At 44.2% G+C, this 18,424-nt stretch overlaps 1 protein-coding gene across 3 annotated transcripts in view; it reads left to right on the top strand.

Moving 5' to 3' along the window:
- MASTL (microtubule associated serine/threonine kinase like) overlaps positions 1-18,424 on the top strand; it is a 141,597-nt gene that overhangs the window by 21,116 nt on the left and 102,057 nt on the right. For 2 of the 3 annotated variants that reach the window (XM_033931419.1, XM_033931418.1), the window contains exon 2: positions 10,015-10,152. In XM_033931419.1, coding sequence (XP_033787310.1) covers positions 10,033-10,152 — 120 coding nt within the window. In that variant the 5' untranslated portion in view covers positions 10,015-10,032. Of the gene's footprint in view, positions 1-10,014; positions 10,153-18,424 lie in introns of those variants that run through there. The other variant, XM_033931420.1, reaches the window with a different exon arrangement.

The raw sequence follows: 18,424 nt of genomic DNA, 5'->3' as shown, positions 1-18,424 counted from the left end.
CCTAGCCATTGAAGCCCATCCTCAACCAAAAGGCCATATATAGACACATACCGTGCAAATCTGCCCAGTACTGGCCTTAATTCTTCAATATTTACTATCATTTTCTGATTCTAGATCCTCTGTGTTCATCCCACGCTTCTTTGAACTCCATCACCGTTTTCCTCTCCACCACCTCTCTTGGGAGCTCATTCCAGGCATCCACCACCCTCTCAGTAAAGTAGAATTTCCTAACATTGCTTTTGAATCTACCACCACTCAACCTCAAATTATGTCCTTTGGTTTTACCATTTTCCTTTCTCTGGAAAATATTTTGTTCTACGTTAATACCTTTCAAGTATTTTGAACGTCTGAATCATATCTCTCCTGTCCCTCCTTTCTTCTAGGGTTTACATATTCAGGGCTTCCAGTCTCTCCTCATACGTCTTGGCGCAAACCTCCTATCATTTTCGTCCCCCTCCTCTGGACTGCTTCAAGACTTACATCCTTTGCCAGATACGGTCTCCAAAACTGAACACAATACTCCAAGTGGGGCCTCACCAACGACCTGCACAGGGGCATCAACACCTTCTTCCTTCTACTGGCTACGCCTTTCTTTATACAGCCCAGCTTCCTTCTGGCAGCAACCACTGCCTTGTCACACTATTTTTTCGCCTTTAGATCTTCGGACAGTATTATCCCAAGGTCCCTTTCCCCGTCCGTGCATATCAGCCTCTCACCTCCAAGCATAAAAAAGAAACAAAAACTCTACTCTTCAAAAAATACTTAAAACCTATTTAACACGACCAGGTCCATCCCAAGCTCCATCTACTATATTATCTGCTCCTTATCAAATATAAAATGTTCAAATTACCCAACATGTATTACCTAATTTCATGACAATTCTTATGTAATCCCCCATATATCTTGTAACTTCATGACAACTCTTTTGTAATCTGCTTTGAACCGCAAGGTAATGATAGAATAGAAATTAGAGAATGACACAGTGACAAAATTCATCACCGTTCCTGTCCCCGTGGATAACGGCGGGAAATAATCCCATGTCATTTTCTAGTGTCTATTTCAACCTCGGTCCTTCTACACCAGCATTCTTCAAAGCAAAGCTTGCGGGTCAGTGGTTGTGCCCAATTATACTCTGATTCTTTCCTCTCTCCTTAAAGAATGACATGAAGATGGTTTCCCGCGGGGACGGGAACGGTGATGAATTTTGTCACTGTGTCATTCTCTAATAGAAATCACTAATGTAATATAATGTAATGCAATATATGGCTCCTTCCGATTATTAATTCCCAAATGCATTACTCTGCATTTCTTTGCCTTGAATTTTAGTTGCCAGATATTAGACAATTTCTCTAACTTTTGCAGATCCTTTTTCATATTTTCCACTCCCTCTTCGGTGTCTACTCTGTTACAAATCTTGGTATCATCCGCAGAAAGGCAAACTTTTCCTTTTAACTCTTCAGCAATGTCATTCACAAACATATTGAACAGGATCAGCCCAAGCACCGAACCTTGAGGGACTCCACTACTCACCTTTCCTTCTTCCGAGCGACTTCCATTAACCAGCACCCTCTGGTGTCTGTCCAACAGCCAATTTCTAATCCAGTTCACCACTTTGGGTCCACAAGTTTGTTCAAGAGCCTCCCATGAGAAACTGTATCAAAGGCTTTGCTGAAATCTAAGTGAATTACATCTAGCATATGTCCTTGATCCAGTTCTCTGGTCACCCAATCAAAAAATTCAATCAGATTCGTTTGGCACGATTTACTTTTTGTAAAACCATGTTGCCTCGGATCCTGTAACCCGTTAGATTCTAGGAAGTTCACTATCCTTTCTTTCAGCAACACTTCCATTATTTTTCCAACAACCGAAGTGAGGCTTACTGTCCTGTAGTTTCCCGCTTCATCTCTGTGACCACTTTTGTGAATAGGGACCACATTCGCTCTCCTCTAATCCCCAGGAACCACTCCCGTCTCCAGAGATTTGTTGAATAAGTCTTTAATAGGACCCACCAGAACCTCTCTGAGCTCCCTCAGTATCCTGGGATGGATCTCATCCAGTCTCATCGCTTTGTCCACCTTCAGTTTTTCAAGCGCAGATTCTACTCCATTTTCTTGCTTTACTTTGCCAGACAATATTGGTCCTTCGTCCGTGAACACAGAACAGAAGTATTTGTTTAATACGTTTGCTTTTTCCTCATCATTCTCCACATATCGGTTCCCAGCATCTTTTAGTTTAGCAATTCCATTTTTCATATTCCTCCTTTCACTAATATATCTGAAAAAATTTTTGTCTCCCTTTTTTACATTTTTAGACATTTGTTCTTCCGCCTGCGCTTTCTCCAGAAGTATCTCTCTCCTGGCTTCTTTCAGTTTCACCCGGTAGCCTTTCTGCACTCCTCTTCTTGGCTTTTTAAAAAAAAATATTTCAGGAACGCCAACTCTTTTGCCTTTATTTTCTCCACCACTAGTTTGGAGAAATCATATCGGTTTCCTTTTTCTCTTGTTTTTATTTTTCTTCTTCACATAAATGTCCGTAACCATTATTGCTCCTTTCAGCTTAGACCACTGTTTTTCCGCTTCTCTTATGTCCTCCCATCCTAACTGCTCTTTCACAGCTTCAACTGACCTCAAAGCTTTTCGAAAAGAAATCAAAACCATACTATTCAAGAAATTCATCCAAATTTCCTAACTCCCACTCATCTCCCCTCTCTCCCCCCTTAGGATCCTCCCCTCAAAATGTTACTTAGACCTAACGCCTTTAACTGTATTCCTCTTCCTGAAAACGTCCAGATATCGTCTTGATGTATCAGGCCCAACATCTTTGATTGTATTCCTCTTCCTGGAAATGTCCAGTTATCTTTTTGATGTAATCTGCTTAGAACTGAAAGGTACAGGCGGAATAGAAGTCATTAATGTAATGTAATGTAATGTACTCTCCCATTTTATTAAAGTCCATATGTTTGAAATCTAGCTTCCTTGCAGCAGGTCGGTGTGCAGGCCACAAGGCAGGTCATAGATCTCTTATGCAATCTAGGTTGGGTAGTCAACGTGCTAAAGAGCAAACTGACACCTATGTAGTTGATTGAATATCTCTGGGTCCTCTTCGACATCCAGAAAGGGTATGTGTTCTTTCTGGAGGGCTGTTGTTGGAGGCTTTGGACTCATGTCGTCCCTTCTTCAACTGTTGGCCCCGATGGCATGAAACTATTTGCAAGTACTAGGAATGATGATGTCAACTCTGGATGTAGTTCATTTGGTCATGGTCTCACATGAGGCCCCTGCAGAGATTGTCGGAAGTCTACTAGCGCAGACTGCCGTTCTTGGCAGCCAGGTTCAGTCTCCGGTCATGGCTTCAGCCAGTCAATCTGAGTAAAGGAGTATTTCTGGCAGCCCCGGACTGGGTAGTAGATACTACGGATGCAGTTACAGGTTGGAGAACTCCTTGGCAGTAAGGCGCAGGGCTGTTGGTCAAGTGCGGAGGAATAATGGTTGATAAACGGGCTAGAACTGAGAGCCATTCATTTGGTTCTACAGGTACTTAGTTCCTCTCCTCTGAACAGAGCCCCCTCACCCCCCACCCCACACACACATTTTTACCATGGAGACGCATGGACAAGAGTGAGTGGAGATTGTTCCTGCCCCAATGTGCCACTAGAGCACAAGAGAGGTATGATAGTCCTGGGAGGCCTACTGGTGAGTCTGGGAGGGAGGTTCATCTGGCAGGTGGGAAGAATTAAGTGTGAGCCATGCTTACTCAGGAGTGGAGGGAGTTAGTAAGAGTTCTGCCAGTGGCGGTGGCGGAAGTGACAGTTTATAGTCTAGTATAAATGGAATTTTATAATGCAAGGAGAACTGATCATGCCTCTCCCTTTCTCTGAGCAACACTGGCTTCCTATCTATAGGATGAAGCAAAACAAAATAACCCCCTATAGTTTTTTTTGCTGTTTTCTCAGCAACTGTTTGGAATGTAATGTGTGTAATTTTACAGTTTTACACTTATCCACACCCTCATCACCTTGCGCTTAGACTACTGCAACTACCTACTCTCAGGCCTTCTGCTTAGCCATTCGCTCCCCTCCAATCCGTCCAGAATTTGGCTGCATGACTCATTCCGGGTGAGAGCCGCTTTACTCACATTACTCCTCTCCTAAAGTCACTTCAATGGCTTCCTATCCATTTCCTAATACAATTCAGACTCCTCTTACTGACCTACAAATGCACTCGCTCAGCTGCCCCTCACTATCTCTCTTCACTTATCTCCCCCTATGATCCTCTGATTTCCCCCCCCTCTCCCCCCTGTGAGCTCCACTTAGCTGGTAAGTCCCTCCTTTCTATGCCCTTCTCTTCGGCTGCCAACTCCATTCCTTCTGTCTTGTAGCACCATATGCTTGGATCAAAAGCTGCCCGATTCCCTATGGCAGGCTCTGTCTCTGGCAGTGTTCAAGGCCCAGTTAAAAGCTCACCTCTTGAGAGTGCTTTTGACTCCTAACTCCTCTCACCTTGGCTTCTGCATTCCCAACTCTATACGTCATGTCTGTCTGTCCAAGTTAGATTGTAAGCTCTTCCGAGCAGGGACCGTCTATAGATGTCATAATGTACAGCGCTGCATATGCCTTTCAGCTCTATATAAGTAGTAGTAATTTGCTCTCTGAGCCAAGATAGCGGTTTGAGTGATGTCTGACAATGTGGCGGTGGTATCATGTCAATAGGCAGTGGGGACCAACAGTACTCCTCTGATGTTGCTCTGTGACTGGATGGAGGCTCACTTGTCAGCAGAATACATAGCGGAAGTGCTCAAAGTACAGGGACACTTCCTGAGCCATAATGTATTGGATCTGGGGTAGTGGGAGTTCTGGGTGGCATTTCGGGAGATGTCAGACTGGTGGGGGGTCCTGGAGATCAATTTGATGGTCTTCTAGCTGAATGCCAAGAAGGGAGGTCAGAGCGGAGGCTCTAGACATGCTTCTTCAGCTGTGGCCAGCAGGGGTACTTCAGTATGTGTTTCCCCCATGGCTGATGGTAGGCAAGATCCTCAGTCGCATCATCTGCTATGCAGGACCAGTGGTACTGGTAGCTCTAGATTGGCCCAGGCATCCATGGTACATGCACTTGATCAGATTGCAGGTAGTGGACCCACTCCCTCTGATGGGGGGAATGTGGGCTTCTGTCTCAGCGTCTGATCCTCATGGAGGATCCCTCCCCCTTTGGTCTTGAATGAGCCAATTTCAGAAGGAGGGGATATTTAGACATGGACATATCATCTCTGTTACAGGCCAAGAGGTGGTCTACTACAATAGCATGCACTGGAGGTTGAAAGCCTGGTGGCTGGTAGGGTGATTTTTTTTTTCCAAGCAAAAGCTTTGATGCTGAGCATCTTGGCATTCATTCTGGATTTAAGATTGGCTAGCATGCTTTTGGGGCTGTGTACATCAAAAGTTGTTTCGTGGCCATTTTTCTGAAGAGAGTACATCATCTGAACCCCCTTCCCTCCTGAAAAAGACCAGTATGTCTTGAGTGGAACCTGTATCTGGTACTCCGGGCCTTGCAGCAGGAGCCTTTTGAGCTCTTGGACCACATCTCTATAAAGGATCTTACTTTGAAGATGGTGTTTTTGGTAGCCATGTTGTCAGCCAGGAGGGTGTCGGAGTTATAGGTCCTATTGTTCTGGGATTGGGAGGTAGGGGCAGCTCCTTCCTTCATTCCCAAGGTGTTGTCAGTCTTTCATGTGAATCAGCTGATTATTATTATTTTTTTTTTCCGTCCTTTTTCTAGAGAGGATTATCTATGTTGCCTGGATGTACAGCGTGTGTTGGTCCAGTATTTGGAGATATCAATGACTTCAAACTGTCGGATCATTTGTTCGTTTGTTTGCTGGGCACAAGAGAGAACGAGCTAGTTCAAGGAAGCAATCTGGTCGGCATATATGTTGGTGGGGCAGTCCTCACTATCGTTTCTGAAGGCGTATTCTCCCAGGGCAGATTCAACTTCTTTTGCAGAGTCATAAGAAGCCTCTATTGCGGAGATTTACCAGCCAGCTACTTGGTCCTCAGTACATACTTTTGCACGACATTACCGGTTAGATATGGGAGCTAGGGGGACTTGGCATTTGGCGCTTCAGTGTTGACAACTGGGGTTGCAAGGTTCTACTTAACTTGAGGGCTGCTTTGTTACATCCCACGAGTCCGGATTGATCTGTAGGACGCTATGGAAGGAAAAATTAGTTATTGCCTCATAATTTTCTTTCCATTAGTCCCAGCAGATCATTTCAGATTCTCTCCCTGAGTTTATGAGATCAGCTGTTTTCTGGGAAGTCGAAGAGACTGCAGGCAGATTATGGTTAAAAAAAAAAAAAAGACACTTCGCTTTTGTGGGGGTGTTTGAAGTTTCAACAATGGTACTGTGAAGCTCTTGGTGTTGCGGACCCTTTTTCTTCTTCCTTTTCTTCTTTTCAAAAGGCAGATTTCCCTCTTCCTAGAAAGTTCCTACTGCTTGGCTTCTCAGAATACTGGAAAGGAGGCTGCTGAACAGATTACATGCAGAGCTCTGACGTTCTTTCCAGCTCTACCTACTGGTAGATGGGCACAACCCACAAGTCTCTGGATTGATCTATTGGGACTAATGGAAATTTATCAGGTAAGAACTAATTTTTCCTTCTCTTAAACAGATATTTAACTTTTAGGATGCATAAAAATATTTTTGTTACAGTATGGTCAAAGGATTAATTTACAGTGAAGGTTTGAAAGATGCAGCCCTGCATATACTAAGTCAAAGGTCTCCAAAGTACGGCCCGCGTTATAATTTTATCTGTCCCACAGAAGAATTGTGTGGAAATGCGCCAATTTGATTAATTTTCCAATGAGAATCCTCAAAAAAACCACATGCATTAATTAAAATTGTGTTCAAAATATATTGATATTCCATATTATGTTAATATTATTATTCACAACTTTATTTAATACTGAATTGCAATTGTATACTTCATGGTATTTCTTCATACTTGTTCAGCCTTGATCGACAGTGTCAATTCGTGGCATTGTAGATATAGCTCTGGTGCTGTGACTAATCTTTAATTGAATCTGGAAATTCGTTACTAGTCGTTGCGGTTAATTGTCCATAAGAATATTTGCAGTGGTGCAGTGTAATGCTCAATTTGTAATTGCATAAATTTATATTTAAAGGTGCGTATTCACTTATTTGTTTGTACAGAGTTCTTGTGATTTTAATAATTTCATAATTATTTTTAAATTCTCTTTTACAGTTTTAACATGGATGGGGAAAAGAAAAGTTGATCATAAAATGTCATGTGTTTAATGAAGAATGGGGCATAAAATACAGGGCAAATTTATCTGATGAACATTTGAAGTCGCTACTTGTAATTAGCCTTTTCAAAATTTGAACCCCCTAGAAAAAAGCAACCCCTAAACTTCATTTCACAATGGGATAAATTGAGCACCAACACCCTTGATGAACTAGCACCAGTACAAACAAAAAGCAGAATAAGCAGACGATCAGACAAATGGTTTGACTACGATCTACTACTACTCAAAAGACAATGTAGACAACTAGAAAGAAAATGGAGAAAAATTAACCTAGATCATAAAAAAACAGCCTGGAAAAAAGTTAACAAACAATACAAACTTCAACTAAAGGACAAGAGAAAAGCACACTACACCAGCCTGATAGGCACAGAAACCCAGGACACCAAAAAACTATTTAAAATACTAAAATACCTAACAAGACACCAAACCCTACCTAACCACAATCAATACCCCCCTCACCCTCAGCCACACTATTAGCAGAACACTTCCAGAACAAAATTAAAAATGCCAGCGCTACCATCAATGACGTCCCAACCCACATTATGGAATTCACAATACATCCCACAAATAAAGACTCAACTGTAACAGACAGAACATGATCCCAATTCCCTAACATACAATGGCCCGAATTCAACAAACTCTACAAAAAGTACAGCCATGCTTCATGTGATCTCAATCACTGTCCTCCATATCTCTTAAAATCCTCCAGCACTAAATACTGAGCTCTTCTACATTGGATACAAACCACGCTCACAAACGGCATCTTCCCAGCTGGACTCAGTGAAGTTATCATCACCCCGACCCTAAAGGACCAACGGACCAACCATCCAACTACAGACCCATTGCCTCCATACCGCTATATGTCAAAATAAAAGAAGGGCTAGTAGCCAAACTCCTCTCCAATTATCTAGAAGACCACAACATACTCCACCCCACGCAATCCGATTTCAGAACCAACTTCAGCACAGAGATGCTACTAGGATCCCTCATGGACACTGCTAGACAACACCTCAGTCCAGGGAAAAAAATGATGCTCATATAACTGGACCTGACTGCTGCATTCGACCTGGTGGACCATAACACCCTACTACAAATTTTGGACACAATAGGTATCACAGATAAAAGTATACTCAAGGTTCGAAGGATTCCTAAAATCCAGAACCTACAGAGTAAAATCAGATAAATACAAATCAGAAACTTGGTCAAACCCTTGTGGCATACCCTAAGGATCGCCACTATCCTCTACTCTTTTCAACCTATACACTGCCTCCCTCGGTGCCCTGGACAAACTAGGCCTATCTTCCTACAGTTATGCAGATGACATCACCATTCTCATACCTTTTGATCAACCAAAGCCCTCCATGACAGACACACTACACTAAACACTTGAAACAGTAGCAAGGATCACAAACTGAAACTGAACCCAGACAAAACAAAATTTATCCTCCTCGAAAATAACAAAACCCCCAACCATAACCAACATAGAAATCAACGCAATTAACTACCCTATACAACCCACCCTAAAACTATTAGGAATAACAATAGGCAGATGCTGCAAATCAATAAAACAATATAGAAATCATTCGCAGTTATGAGAAACTTAAGACAAGTCAGATAATTATTTGAGAAAACACAATTTCAGCTCATAGTACAATCACTAATACTAGGACTACTAGACTATTGCAACTTTCTCTATCTCCCTTGCCCTGCTACAATAACAATACAACTACAAACAATTCAAAACACAGCTCTAAGACTCATCTACTCATTGAGGAAACACAACCACATCACAGAGGCATACCTCAACTCTCACTGGCTTCCAATTCCAGCAAGAATTCTATTCAAATTCTACTGTCTACTATTTATAACTTTAAACGGAGATAGCCCAACCTACTTGAACAACCGCCTCATCCAAACCACCTCAACCAGACATAGGAAAACTCATACCCCATTCACACACCCGCCAATCAAAGAAGTTAAACGGAAAAAACTATATGATTGTCTCCTAGCCACTCAAGCAACAAAAATAGACAACCAAATAGCCAACCTTCTGATAATGACCCCAGATTACAAAACTTTAAGCTAATAAAAATTTTTTGAACAAAATAAATAAAAAAAAGAAATAAAGATTATACTTTTCAAAAAAATCCCTGAAAAAGTCCAAACCTCTCAAGCTTCCTTCTTTCATCCCTCTAACCCCCCCAAGCCCCCAAATCAACCTGCTCTACTCTTTTTCCCCCCCCCCCCCAAAAAAAAAAAAGGATCAGAAATCATTTTGTAAAACATCCTCTAACTCTTTTGTAATCCGCCTTGAACCGCAAGGTAATGGCGGAGTAGATTTTTAAAACACAAAACCAGTTCCATCATTCACATTAATGAATTAAATTTGTGATGAAAATATGAGAATTTGCCGGTAGTGTTCGTCGTCATTAATATAATTTAATATCACATACTCTGTAATTAGTTTATAAAATTTTCTGCTTTCAATAAAACTCATATCTAGGGTTATTTATCTTTTTTTTTTTTTTTTACTACCCTCTGAAAAGTGCTGAAGTACCCCAATGTGACCCTCGTGGAAAAGGTTTGGAGTATAAAATTCTTGTTGTACCAAGTGATAAAATTTAATAAAAACATAAAATGCTGTTTAATCTGCCTGTTAAATCTGCTATATTTAATTTTGTTCCCAATGTTTTTAGGTTGTCAAGAAGGCAGACATGATCAATAAAAACATGGTGCAGCAAGTGCAGGCTGAAAGAGATGCACTGGCTCTGAGCAAAAGTCCTTTTGTTGTACATCTGTACTATTCACTTCATTCGGTCAGCAATATCTACCTGGTGAGGAAAGTTTTACTATTGTATCATAGATTACTATTGTCTTGTAGGAAAATTCAGACAGTATTTACCTGGGTCTGCTAAAGTACTTGGAGCTAGATCATATTTGACTTTAAAGTCAAACTAGTAGGGATAGTTGATCCATATAGTGTGCCTAACCTAACATAGAGTGTGAGCTGTTCATAAGAGTATACTACCAAATTATCCACAAAAGAGAAGGAATAAAAGTTGAGTTACATACATAATAGATTAAGTTGAAAGAAGACTAGCTAGCAAAATGTTTCATACTTTTAATACTCTTTTTGGGGCAGTTTTACTTAGGAATGCTTTACCTGTTGAGGTGAAGAGAGCTTCTAGTGTTCAGCAGTTTAGGAAATGTGTTCTCTTTTATTTAAGAGCATTTTCCTGGATGTTTATTTTCAGTGTTTGTATTTGAAGTGTTCTGCGTGTATTGTCTAATTTTATTGTGTGTGTGTTGTACCCTGTGCAGAATTATAGGATGCCTTGGGTAATTTTTTTTTTTTAAATAGTCTGTATCTTTGGGGGTGGAGAGAAGAAACTTAGGGCCCCTTTTAGAAAGCAGTGGTAGTGATTCCTGGCACAGCAAATGTGACAGCCCATAGGGATTGAATGGGCTGCATTAAATTTGCCGTGCCGGGAATTGCTATCACGGCTTTGTAAAACGACCATTCCATGTCAAGTGATCTAGGCATCTCTGAAGTTGATGACATTTTAATAGAAGTACAATAGGACATGCAATGAATATGTGCAAAGTCTTAGAGCAAGATCTCAACTTTTTCCAAAGTTATGGGCCTTGTTGTTTGGGCCACTGAGTTTAATGCTAAAATATGTTGGAGATGTAGACAGACACTGGAATTATAAGAAAAACTTTGAATTGGAAATTTGTAGCTTTCTACTAACTGTAAATTTTATTAGGACAAAAATTTGTGATCAAAGACCAGTATGGTGAGGAAAAAAAGTAACAATTTCAAAGACAAATTGTGCTTCACAATCACTTCAAATGCTGCTCATCATTCTGATAATCTGAGTACGATGCCTTGAATTTGTTAAGAACATAAGAATTGCCGCTGCTGGGTCAGACCAGTGGTCCATCGTGCCCAGCAGTCAGCTCACACGGCGGCCCTCTGGTCAAAGACCAGTGCCCTAACAGACTAGCCCTACCTGCGCACGTTCCGGTTCAGCAGGAACTTGTCTAACTTTGTCTTGAATCCCTGGAGGGTGTTCTCCCCTATGACAGACTCCGGAAGAGTGTTAACAGTTTTCTTACCACTTTCTGGGTGAAGAACTTCCTTATGTTCGTACGGAACCTATCCCCTTTCAATTTTAGAGAGTGCCCTCTCATTCTCCCTACCTTGGAGAGGGTGAACAACCTGTCCTTATCTGCTAAGTCTATTCCCTTCAGTACCTTGAATGTTTTAATCATGTCTCCTATCAATCTCCTCTGTTCGAGGGAGAAGAGGCCCTGTTTCTTTAATCTTTCGCTGTATGGCAACTCCTCCAGCCCTTTAACCATCTTAGTCACTCTTCTCTGGACCCTTTCGAGTAGTACCGTGTCCTCCTTCATGTACGGTGACCAGTGCTGGACGCAGTACTCCAGGTAAGGGCGCACCATAGCCCGGTACAGCGGCATAATAACCTTCTCCAATCTGTTTGTGATTCCCCTTCTTTATCATTCCTAGCATTCTGTTCGCCCTTTTCGCCGCCACCGCACATTGTGCAGATGGCTTCATCGACTTGTCGATCAGAACTCCCAAGTCTCTTTCCTGGGAGTTCTCTCCAAGTACCGCCCCAGACATCCTGTATTCGTGCATGAGATTTTTGTTACCTACATGCATCACTTTACACTTATCCACGTTGAACCTCATCTGCCATATTGATGCCCATTCATCGAGCCTGATTATGTCACGTTTCAGATCATCGCAATCCCCCTGTGTCTTCACTAATCTGAATAACTTCGTATCGTCCGCAATTTTAATCACCTTACTCGACGTACCAATGTCTAGGTCGTTTATAAAGATGTTGAAGAGTACGGATCCAAGAACTGAGCTCTTCAGCACCCCACTGGTGACGCTCCTCCAGTCCGAGTATTGTCCATTTACCCCCACTCTCTGTTTCCTATGCTCCAGCCAGTTTTTAATCCATGCGAGTATTGGACAACATAGTTCGTGAATAGAGTTTGCATTTCTGCAGCAATGGTGTTTAGATTAGAGAGCTACACGGGGACGACGGGAATCCCGCGGGACCCGCGGGCATCCTGCGGGTTCCCCCTTCGGGTCACGGGGATCCCGTGGGGACGCCCCCTAGGGTCGCGGGAATCCCATGGGGACGCCCCCTAGGGTCGCGGGAATCCCATGGGGACGCCCCCTAGGGTCGCGGGAATCCCGTGGGGACGCCTTCAAGGGTCACGGGGTTCCTGCGGGGCTGGATGTACTAAGTCGCGCGGCTTTTCTCCCTACCTGCTCTGCTTGCAGCACAGAGCCGAACGGAAGTCTTCCCGACGTCAGCGCTGACGTCGGGAAGACTTCCGTTCGGCTCTGTGCTGCAGGCAGGGTAGGTAAGGAGGAGTAGCCTCGCGGCTCGAGTGGCTACCAAGGGAGGGGGCGGTCCGTCCCGCCCCGGGTGCAGCACAGCTGGCCAGGTCCCCTTACTTTTGTAGCGCTTCCCCGACTGACCGACAACAGCCCTGGTCCGACAAACCTCCCTGCCCTTAACCGCGAATCTAAATTACCTTCTTACAGCAGCTGTAAGAAGGAAATTTAGATTCGCGGTTAAGGGCAGGGAGGTTTGTCGGACCGGGGCTGTTGTCGGTTGGTCGGTCGGGGAAGCGCCACAAAAGTAAGGGGACCTGGCCGGCTGTGCTGCACCCGGGGCGGGAGAGAAGGAGGGGGGAGAAGGACGCTGAAAGCACTGGGGAAGACAAAGGGGTGGAGAAGGACGCTGATAGGACATGGGGAAGACGGGGGGGGTGGAGAAGGACGCTGAAAGGCCATGGGGAAGACAGAGGGGGGGAGAAGGACACTGAAATGACATGGGGAAGACAGAGGGGAGAGAAGGACACTGAAATGACATGGGGAAGACAGAGGGGGGAGAAGGACGCTGACAGGACATGGGGAAGATGGGGGGGGGGGAGAAGGACGCTGAAAGGAAATGGGGAAGAGAGAGTGGGGAGAAGACGCAGGCAGGGAAGAAGACAGAGATGCCAGACTGGGGGAGCGGAGAGAAGAAGATGGGTGCCAGACCAATTTGGAAGGGGGGAGAAAGGGAGAGGCATAGTAACAGAGCAAATGGAAGACGCAGAAGGAAGAGAGACAGTGGATGGAAGGAATTGAATGAGAACATGAGGAAAGCAGAAACCAGGCAACAAAGGTAGGAAAAGAATTCTATTTCTTTTTTTTTTTTTTTTTGCTTCAGGATAAAGTAGTATATTAGTTGTGTTGATAAAAATTTATAAACAAAAGAGGCTCTGGTAGAAACCCGTTTACAAAGTATGTATTCTTCCCAATTAATATTTCCAAATTAATAAAGTCTTTTTGCTTATTTGTAAATGGGTTTCTACCAGAGCCTTTAATTCAGTAGCATAATTAAATGAAATAACTATTTCTGAAGTTTATAGGGATGGGTGGGAACGGAGGGATTCCTCACGGGGACGGGTGAGGACGGGTGGGATTCCTCACGGGGACGGGTGGGGACGGGTGGGATTTCTGTCCCCGCGCAACTCTCTAGTTTAGATACTTACCCTTACACCTTGCTGTACAAAATATATAAATATTTTAAAATTAATTTTAACTAACATACAAGCTTGCAAAAAAGATACTCTGAACCTGTTTAGAAAACACCCTACCAAAACAGCAGTAACTCCTAGGACTCAAAATGCAAGAAACCTACTTATGAAAAGACAATACTGGATTGTATAACATCCATACTCCTTCTATTGGAGCATCAGAGAAAAGGAGACTGCTTCAAATCTGTACACAGGAAGTACTTACAAGTTAGAAAAATACCACACTTCAGTCACACAAACAAACAGAACACGGAGCCATAAATTAATGACTGATACGAAGGCAAAAACTGAACTGGAAACCTCACAAGGCCAAACTCTGCAATAATGAGAAAACTAATGCATTTCTGCTTCTGTTGAGCAAAATGCATCAGTGATGTCCATGTTCCAAAGCTAATATATTCCCCAATTAATATATTCAAAGTAAAATATCTGTTTCTGCCTTTGTTGCCTGGATATTTTATTTTTCTATTTTAGTTGGTCGCCAGGCTCTTTCCTGTTTCTCTTCTAGCTCTTAATTCCAAGATTTGGCTGTATATTTGCCATTTTTTTCACTCTTGTTCTGACTTCTTCCATTCCACCCCTACATCTGTCTCTGATATTGAACTTTAAAAGTTTTTTCCTCCATTTTCTTTTAAGCCTCATTATCCACTCAGTTCAGCTTTCTGTTTCTAATCCATCTTCATTCTTATCCTTTTCCCACATGGAACCTAGCTATCATCTATTTTCTTTCTCTCACACTTGTCGCTTTCTCTTGTCCCTTACCCTAACCCAGTTTTCAACTACCCCATTTACTATCTCTCCATCTCTCATTCAACTCCTTGCCAAATTTACATAGCCTCTTCATCTTTCCTAATCCAGCATATTCCCTTTTTCTACCTTCACAGACCACAAACTTTCCATCTCCTTTACTTTCCCTTCTGCCATCATAATCCAGCATCTATATGCCTTTTTCTTCTCTTCATCTTCTCCCCCTCCCCCAAGTCCAGCATTAACCCAATTCCTCTGTTCCCCTGTAGTCCCCAATCTTTGCCTAGCATTTCATTTTTCTTCTCCCTGCATATCCCCTTCCCTTTTTTTTTTCTCCGACAGTTCACGTCCACCCTTCTCTCCTTCCCCTCCTCTTCCCTCCCGGTAGTCTCAGATCTTTCACTCAGTCCCCCACTTACCCTCTTCCCTAGGTCTACTGGCTTTCCTTTCACTCATCCTAACATAGATTGGGCAAGAGAAGGCAGGCTGGCAGTTTGAGCTTAATACAAACAGTATCCCCACCCACTCTAACAGGAAATTTGTGTGGAGTGGGCAGGGAGGTAGCCCGTCTTTAGCATACATAGAGGCTGAGGTCTCGTGCATTACCAGCCTTCCTGATGAGCTTTATTGTCACTGCTCGCCATAATTAAGTAGATTTGTCAGTTATATTAGCCCAATCCTAGGTTCCTAGGCTCTTCTCTGTGGCTACACACTTGCCCTAGATGGAGCTGCTGCTTTCCTTCTGGTTGTGGGTCACAAACTAAGAGGTTCCTTCTTCCTTTCCACAGCTGCTGGGCCTTTGCAGTTGACCTGCAGGACTGATTTATTTCAACAGTGTAAGGCTCCCTACTCGCAAAACCCTACAGTTCAAGCACAAGCACAAATTTCAATCGCAAAGGCCCAGCAGCTGTGGAAAGGAAGGAAGAGGGAACTCTGTTCCTCTGATTTGTGGACGGTGCCAAAAAAATACAGCTCCAGATAGATCACAATACAGGTAGTGCTTTGTCTGCCTGGAGTAGTAGTTGATACTCCATAGCAACATTTATTCTTGTATAATCTCACTTTATTCTGGGACCAGTAGGTTATTTCCCTCCACCCGCCAGGGTCTGTAGGAAGCCTCAAAACCTCAGAGGCTTCCCCCCCTCCCTTAAATACTTGCTTCCTGAGCATGCTCACCAGTCTTCTTCCTACAAGCTAGGCTGTAGGAGCTCATCTCTTTCTGCTTGTGTTTTATTTTGTGATCATTCAGTATTTTTTATTTTTTTTTTGCGGTTTTTCCCTCGTGCTGTGGAGGTTCCCTGCGAGAGATCACAGACTGCTGGAGAATGTCTGTCTGATTCTGGGGGGGTTCCTTGCTCATCAGTAAACCACCTGGACAGCCTGCACATCAGATTGGGGCTCCAAGACCTTTCCCTTGGGAGCTAACTCACTCCAGGTTCGTCTGCTAGTGAGTGTAGCACAGGCTGAGGCGGTTCCGTGGAGGCACGACCGGGATTTGAGCCAGACTGTGTCCCTCCACCAGGCGTTTGTGCGGCATGTCCAAGGGTGGCGGAAGTCTCTGCCCGTGATGATCAGGCTGGTGGGGCAGTCGAAACCCAGATTTCCTTAGCAACAACAGCAGATGAATCCAGAGACTAGTTGGATAGCACACATCTACCAGAAAGTGGAGATATACTCCTGCACATCAGTGCTCTATCTTGGATGGAACCCCTCCTGACCAATTAGTATGCTCTATCTCAGGTTGAATGGCTACTATTATTCTGTTTCTTGCCTTCAGCTCCTAGAGACGAAAGGCTATTTGCTCCTGTTTAGGCCTCAGTGGAGCTTAAGGGTGTTGGCCAGACAGAGACGACTTTATGGGCAAAACCTGGGCCCCCCCTAGGTCCCTTCCCCACCCTTCCTGCCCGTGGAAAAAGGAGCCAGTGGTTTGGAGGTCGTCTTCTTTCCCATATATATATTTTTTTTTTAAAAAAGGAACCTGATCCAGGTTTGCCGGTGCAGTTTCTGTGCTCTACAGTGCAAGAACTTCTTTTGCCTTTCGGCTTCTGGATGTATGCGAGTAAAGATTTATGGCTGTGCTGAGAGAGTAAGTGGTGCGGTGTGCATGGTGGCGGAAGCAGCTAAACAGTGTTCCTGCTGTTGGGAAGTGGAGAATGCCAGCGGGTGTGTGCTCAGCTGCTTGTTTGGGGGACACGGGAGCAAGTTTAATTGCGCCGGGGGGGTTCACTTATTTCCAGCGTGAATGACGCGTCTATCGACATGAAAGTTGTTTTGGTGGCGCCTGCACAGGAGCAAGCCTTATCGGCGGTGGAGGCGATTCAAAGGTAGTTGGGAGAGTGAAAGCGCAGGGAGATGCAGGTTTGGAGTTCTTCCAGGGAGGGTCCCTGCCTTTCTCCCTGGAGTTTGTCCTTTTGCTGCACAAAGCTTTTCTGCTGCAAAAGGCAAACTCTGATAGAGAGGGAGGAGAGTACAGGAGGCTTGGCCCAGATTTCTCTGGCCTGGCTGCAGTTTGAACTGTGTGTATGTGTATGTGGGGTGGGGGTGGGGGAGTCAGCAAGGGGCCAAGTGACGCAGGGTAGTGCTTGATGCAGAGGAGGTGCAGGCTTCCAGCCCAGAGCTCTCTCACTCTTTTTGGATCTATGGGGGATACCAGTGGGCAAGACTTAGAGTTGGAGGAGTTTTTGGGGTCAGAGGTGGATGATCCCTCTGCGCTGTGTCTGTTCCATAAGGAGGAACATACATCATTTATCTCCAAGGCATTAGAATGTCTTCACATTTCTCAGCCTGACCCAGGGGTGTCTGCTTCAGCCAATCCCCTTATTGCTGGCACTAGGAGGCCTCCTAAAGCCTTTCCGGTGCATGAGGCCATGCAGAAGTTAATTTCTGCGGAATGGGCCATACCTTAGTTGGGCCTCAGGGTGGCCAAGGCTATGAGACAGTTATATCCAGTGGCTCAAGAGGAGCTGGACAAGTTCAGGCTTCCAAAGGTGGATGCGCTATTGGCGGCCGTGACTAAGAAGACCATTTTGCCCGTAGAGGGGGGGAGTGACACTTAAAGATCCTCAGGACAGGAAACTGGAGTTGTCCTTGAAGGCATCATTTGGTGTGGCAGCCCTCACTCTACAGGCAGCTGTGTGCAGTTCTTATGTGGCACGGGCTTGTCTTCAGTGGGTCCAACAGATTACAGATGGACTGGTGGAGTCGGGAGAGGCTCTGCCCCCAGAATTTCCTGAGGTGGAGTCAGGGCTGGCATATCTGGTGGATGCCTTATATGATGTTTGGTGAAGCAGATGTCTCTGTCAGTGGTATCTAGACGGCAATTGTGGCTTCAGCATTGGGCGACGGACGCTGCCTCCAAGTTGTGTTTGGTATGGCTTCCTTTAAAGGGCCAGTTGTTGTTTGGAGAGGACCTGGCTAGACTGGTAAAGGATTTCAGTGACTCAAAATCTCAGAGGTTATCAGAGGATAAGCCAAGGAGTTTGGTTAGGTCTCCCTCATCTAGGCCATGTTTTCGGGAACACCAAAAGGTATAGGCCAGAAAAGTCGGCGTATAGGGGTTCGTATAATGTGTCATACAATTCCAGGTCCAAGTTTCCCAGAAGCAGTCCTTTCGTCCTGACAAACCTTCTCCCTCAAAGCCAGCTCGTCCCCAAACCTCACGCTCTGCACAATGATGCCATTCTTATAGGGGGTCAGCTGTCCTACTTCCTGGCGCAATGAGCCAAG

Source organism: Geotrypetes seraphini, chromosome 2 (assembly GCF_902459505.1).
Source record: "Geotrypetes seraphini chromosome 2, aGeoSer1.1, whole genome shotgun sequence".
Classification (NCBI taxonomy): Eukaryota; Metazoa; Chordata; class Amphibia; order Gymnophiona; family Dermophiidae; genus Geotrypetes; species Geotrypetes seraphini.
Note: the sequence above shows the minus strand (reverse complement) of the source record. Positions and strands in the feature narration are given on the sequence as shown.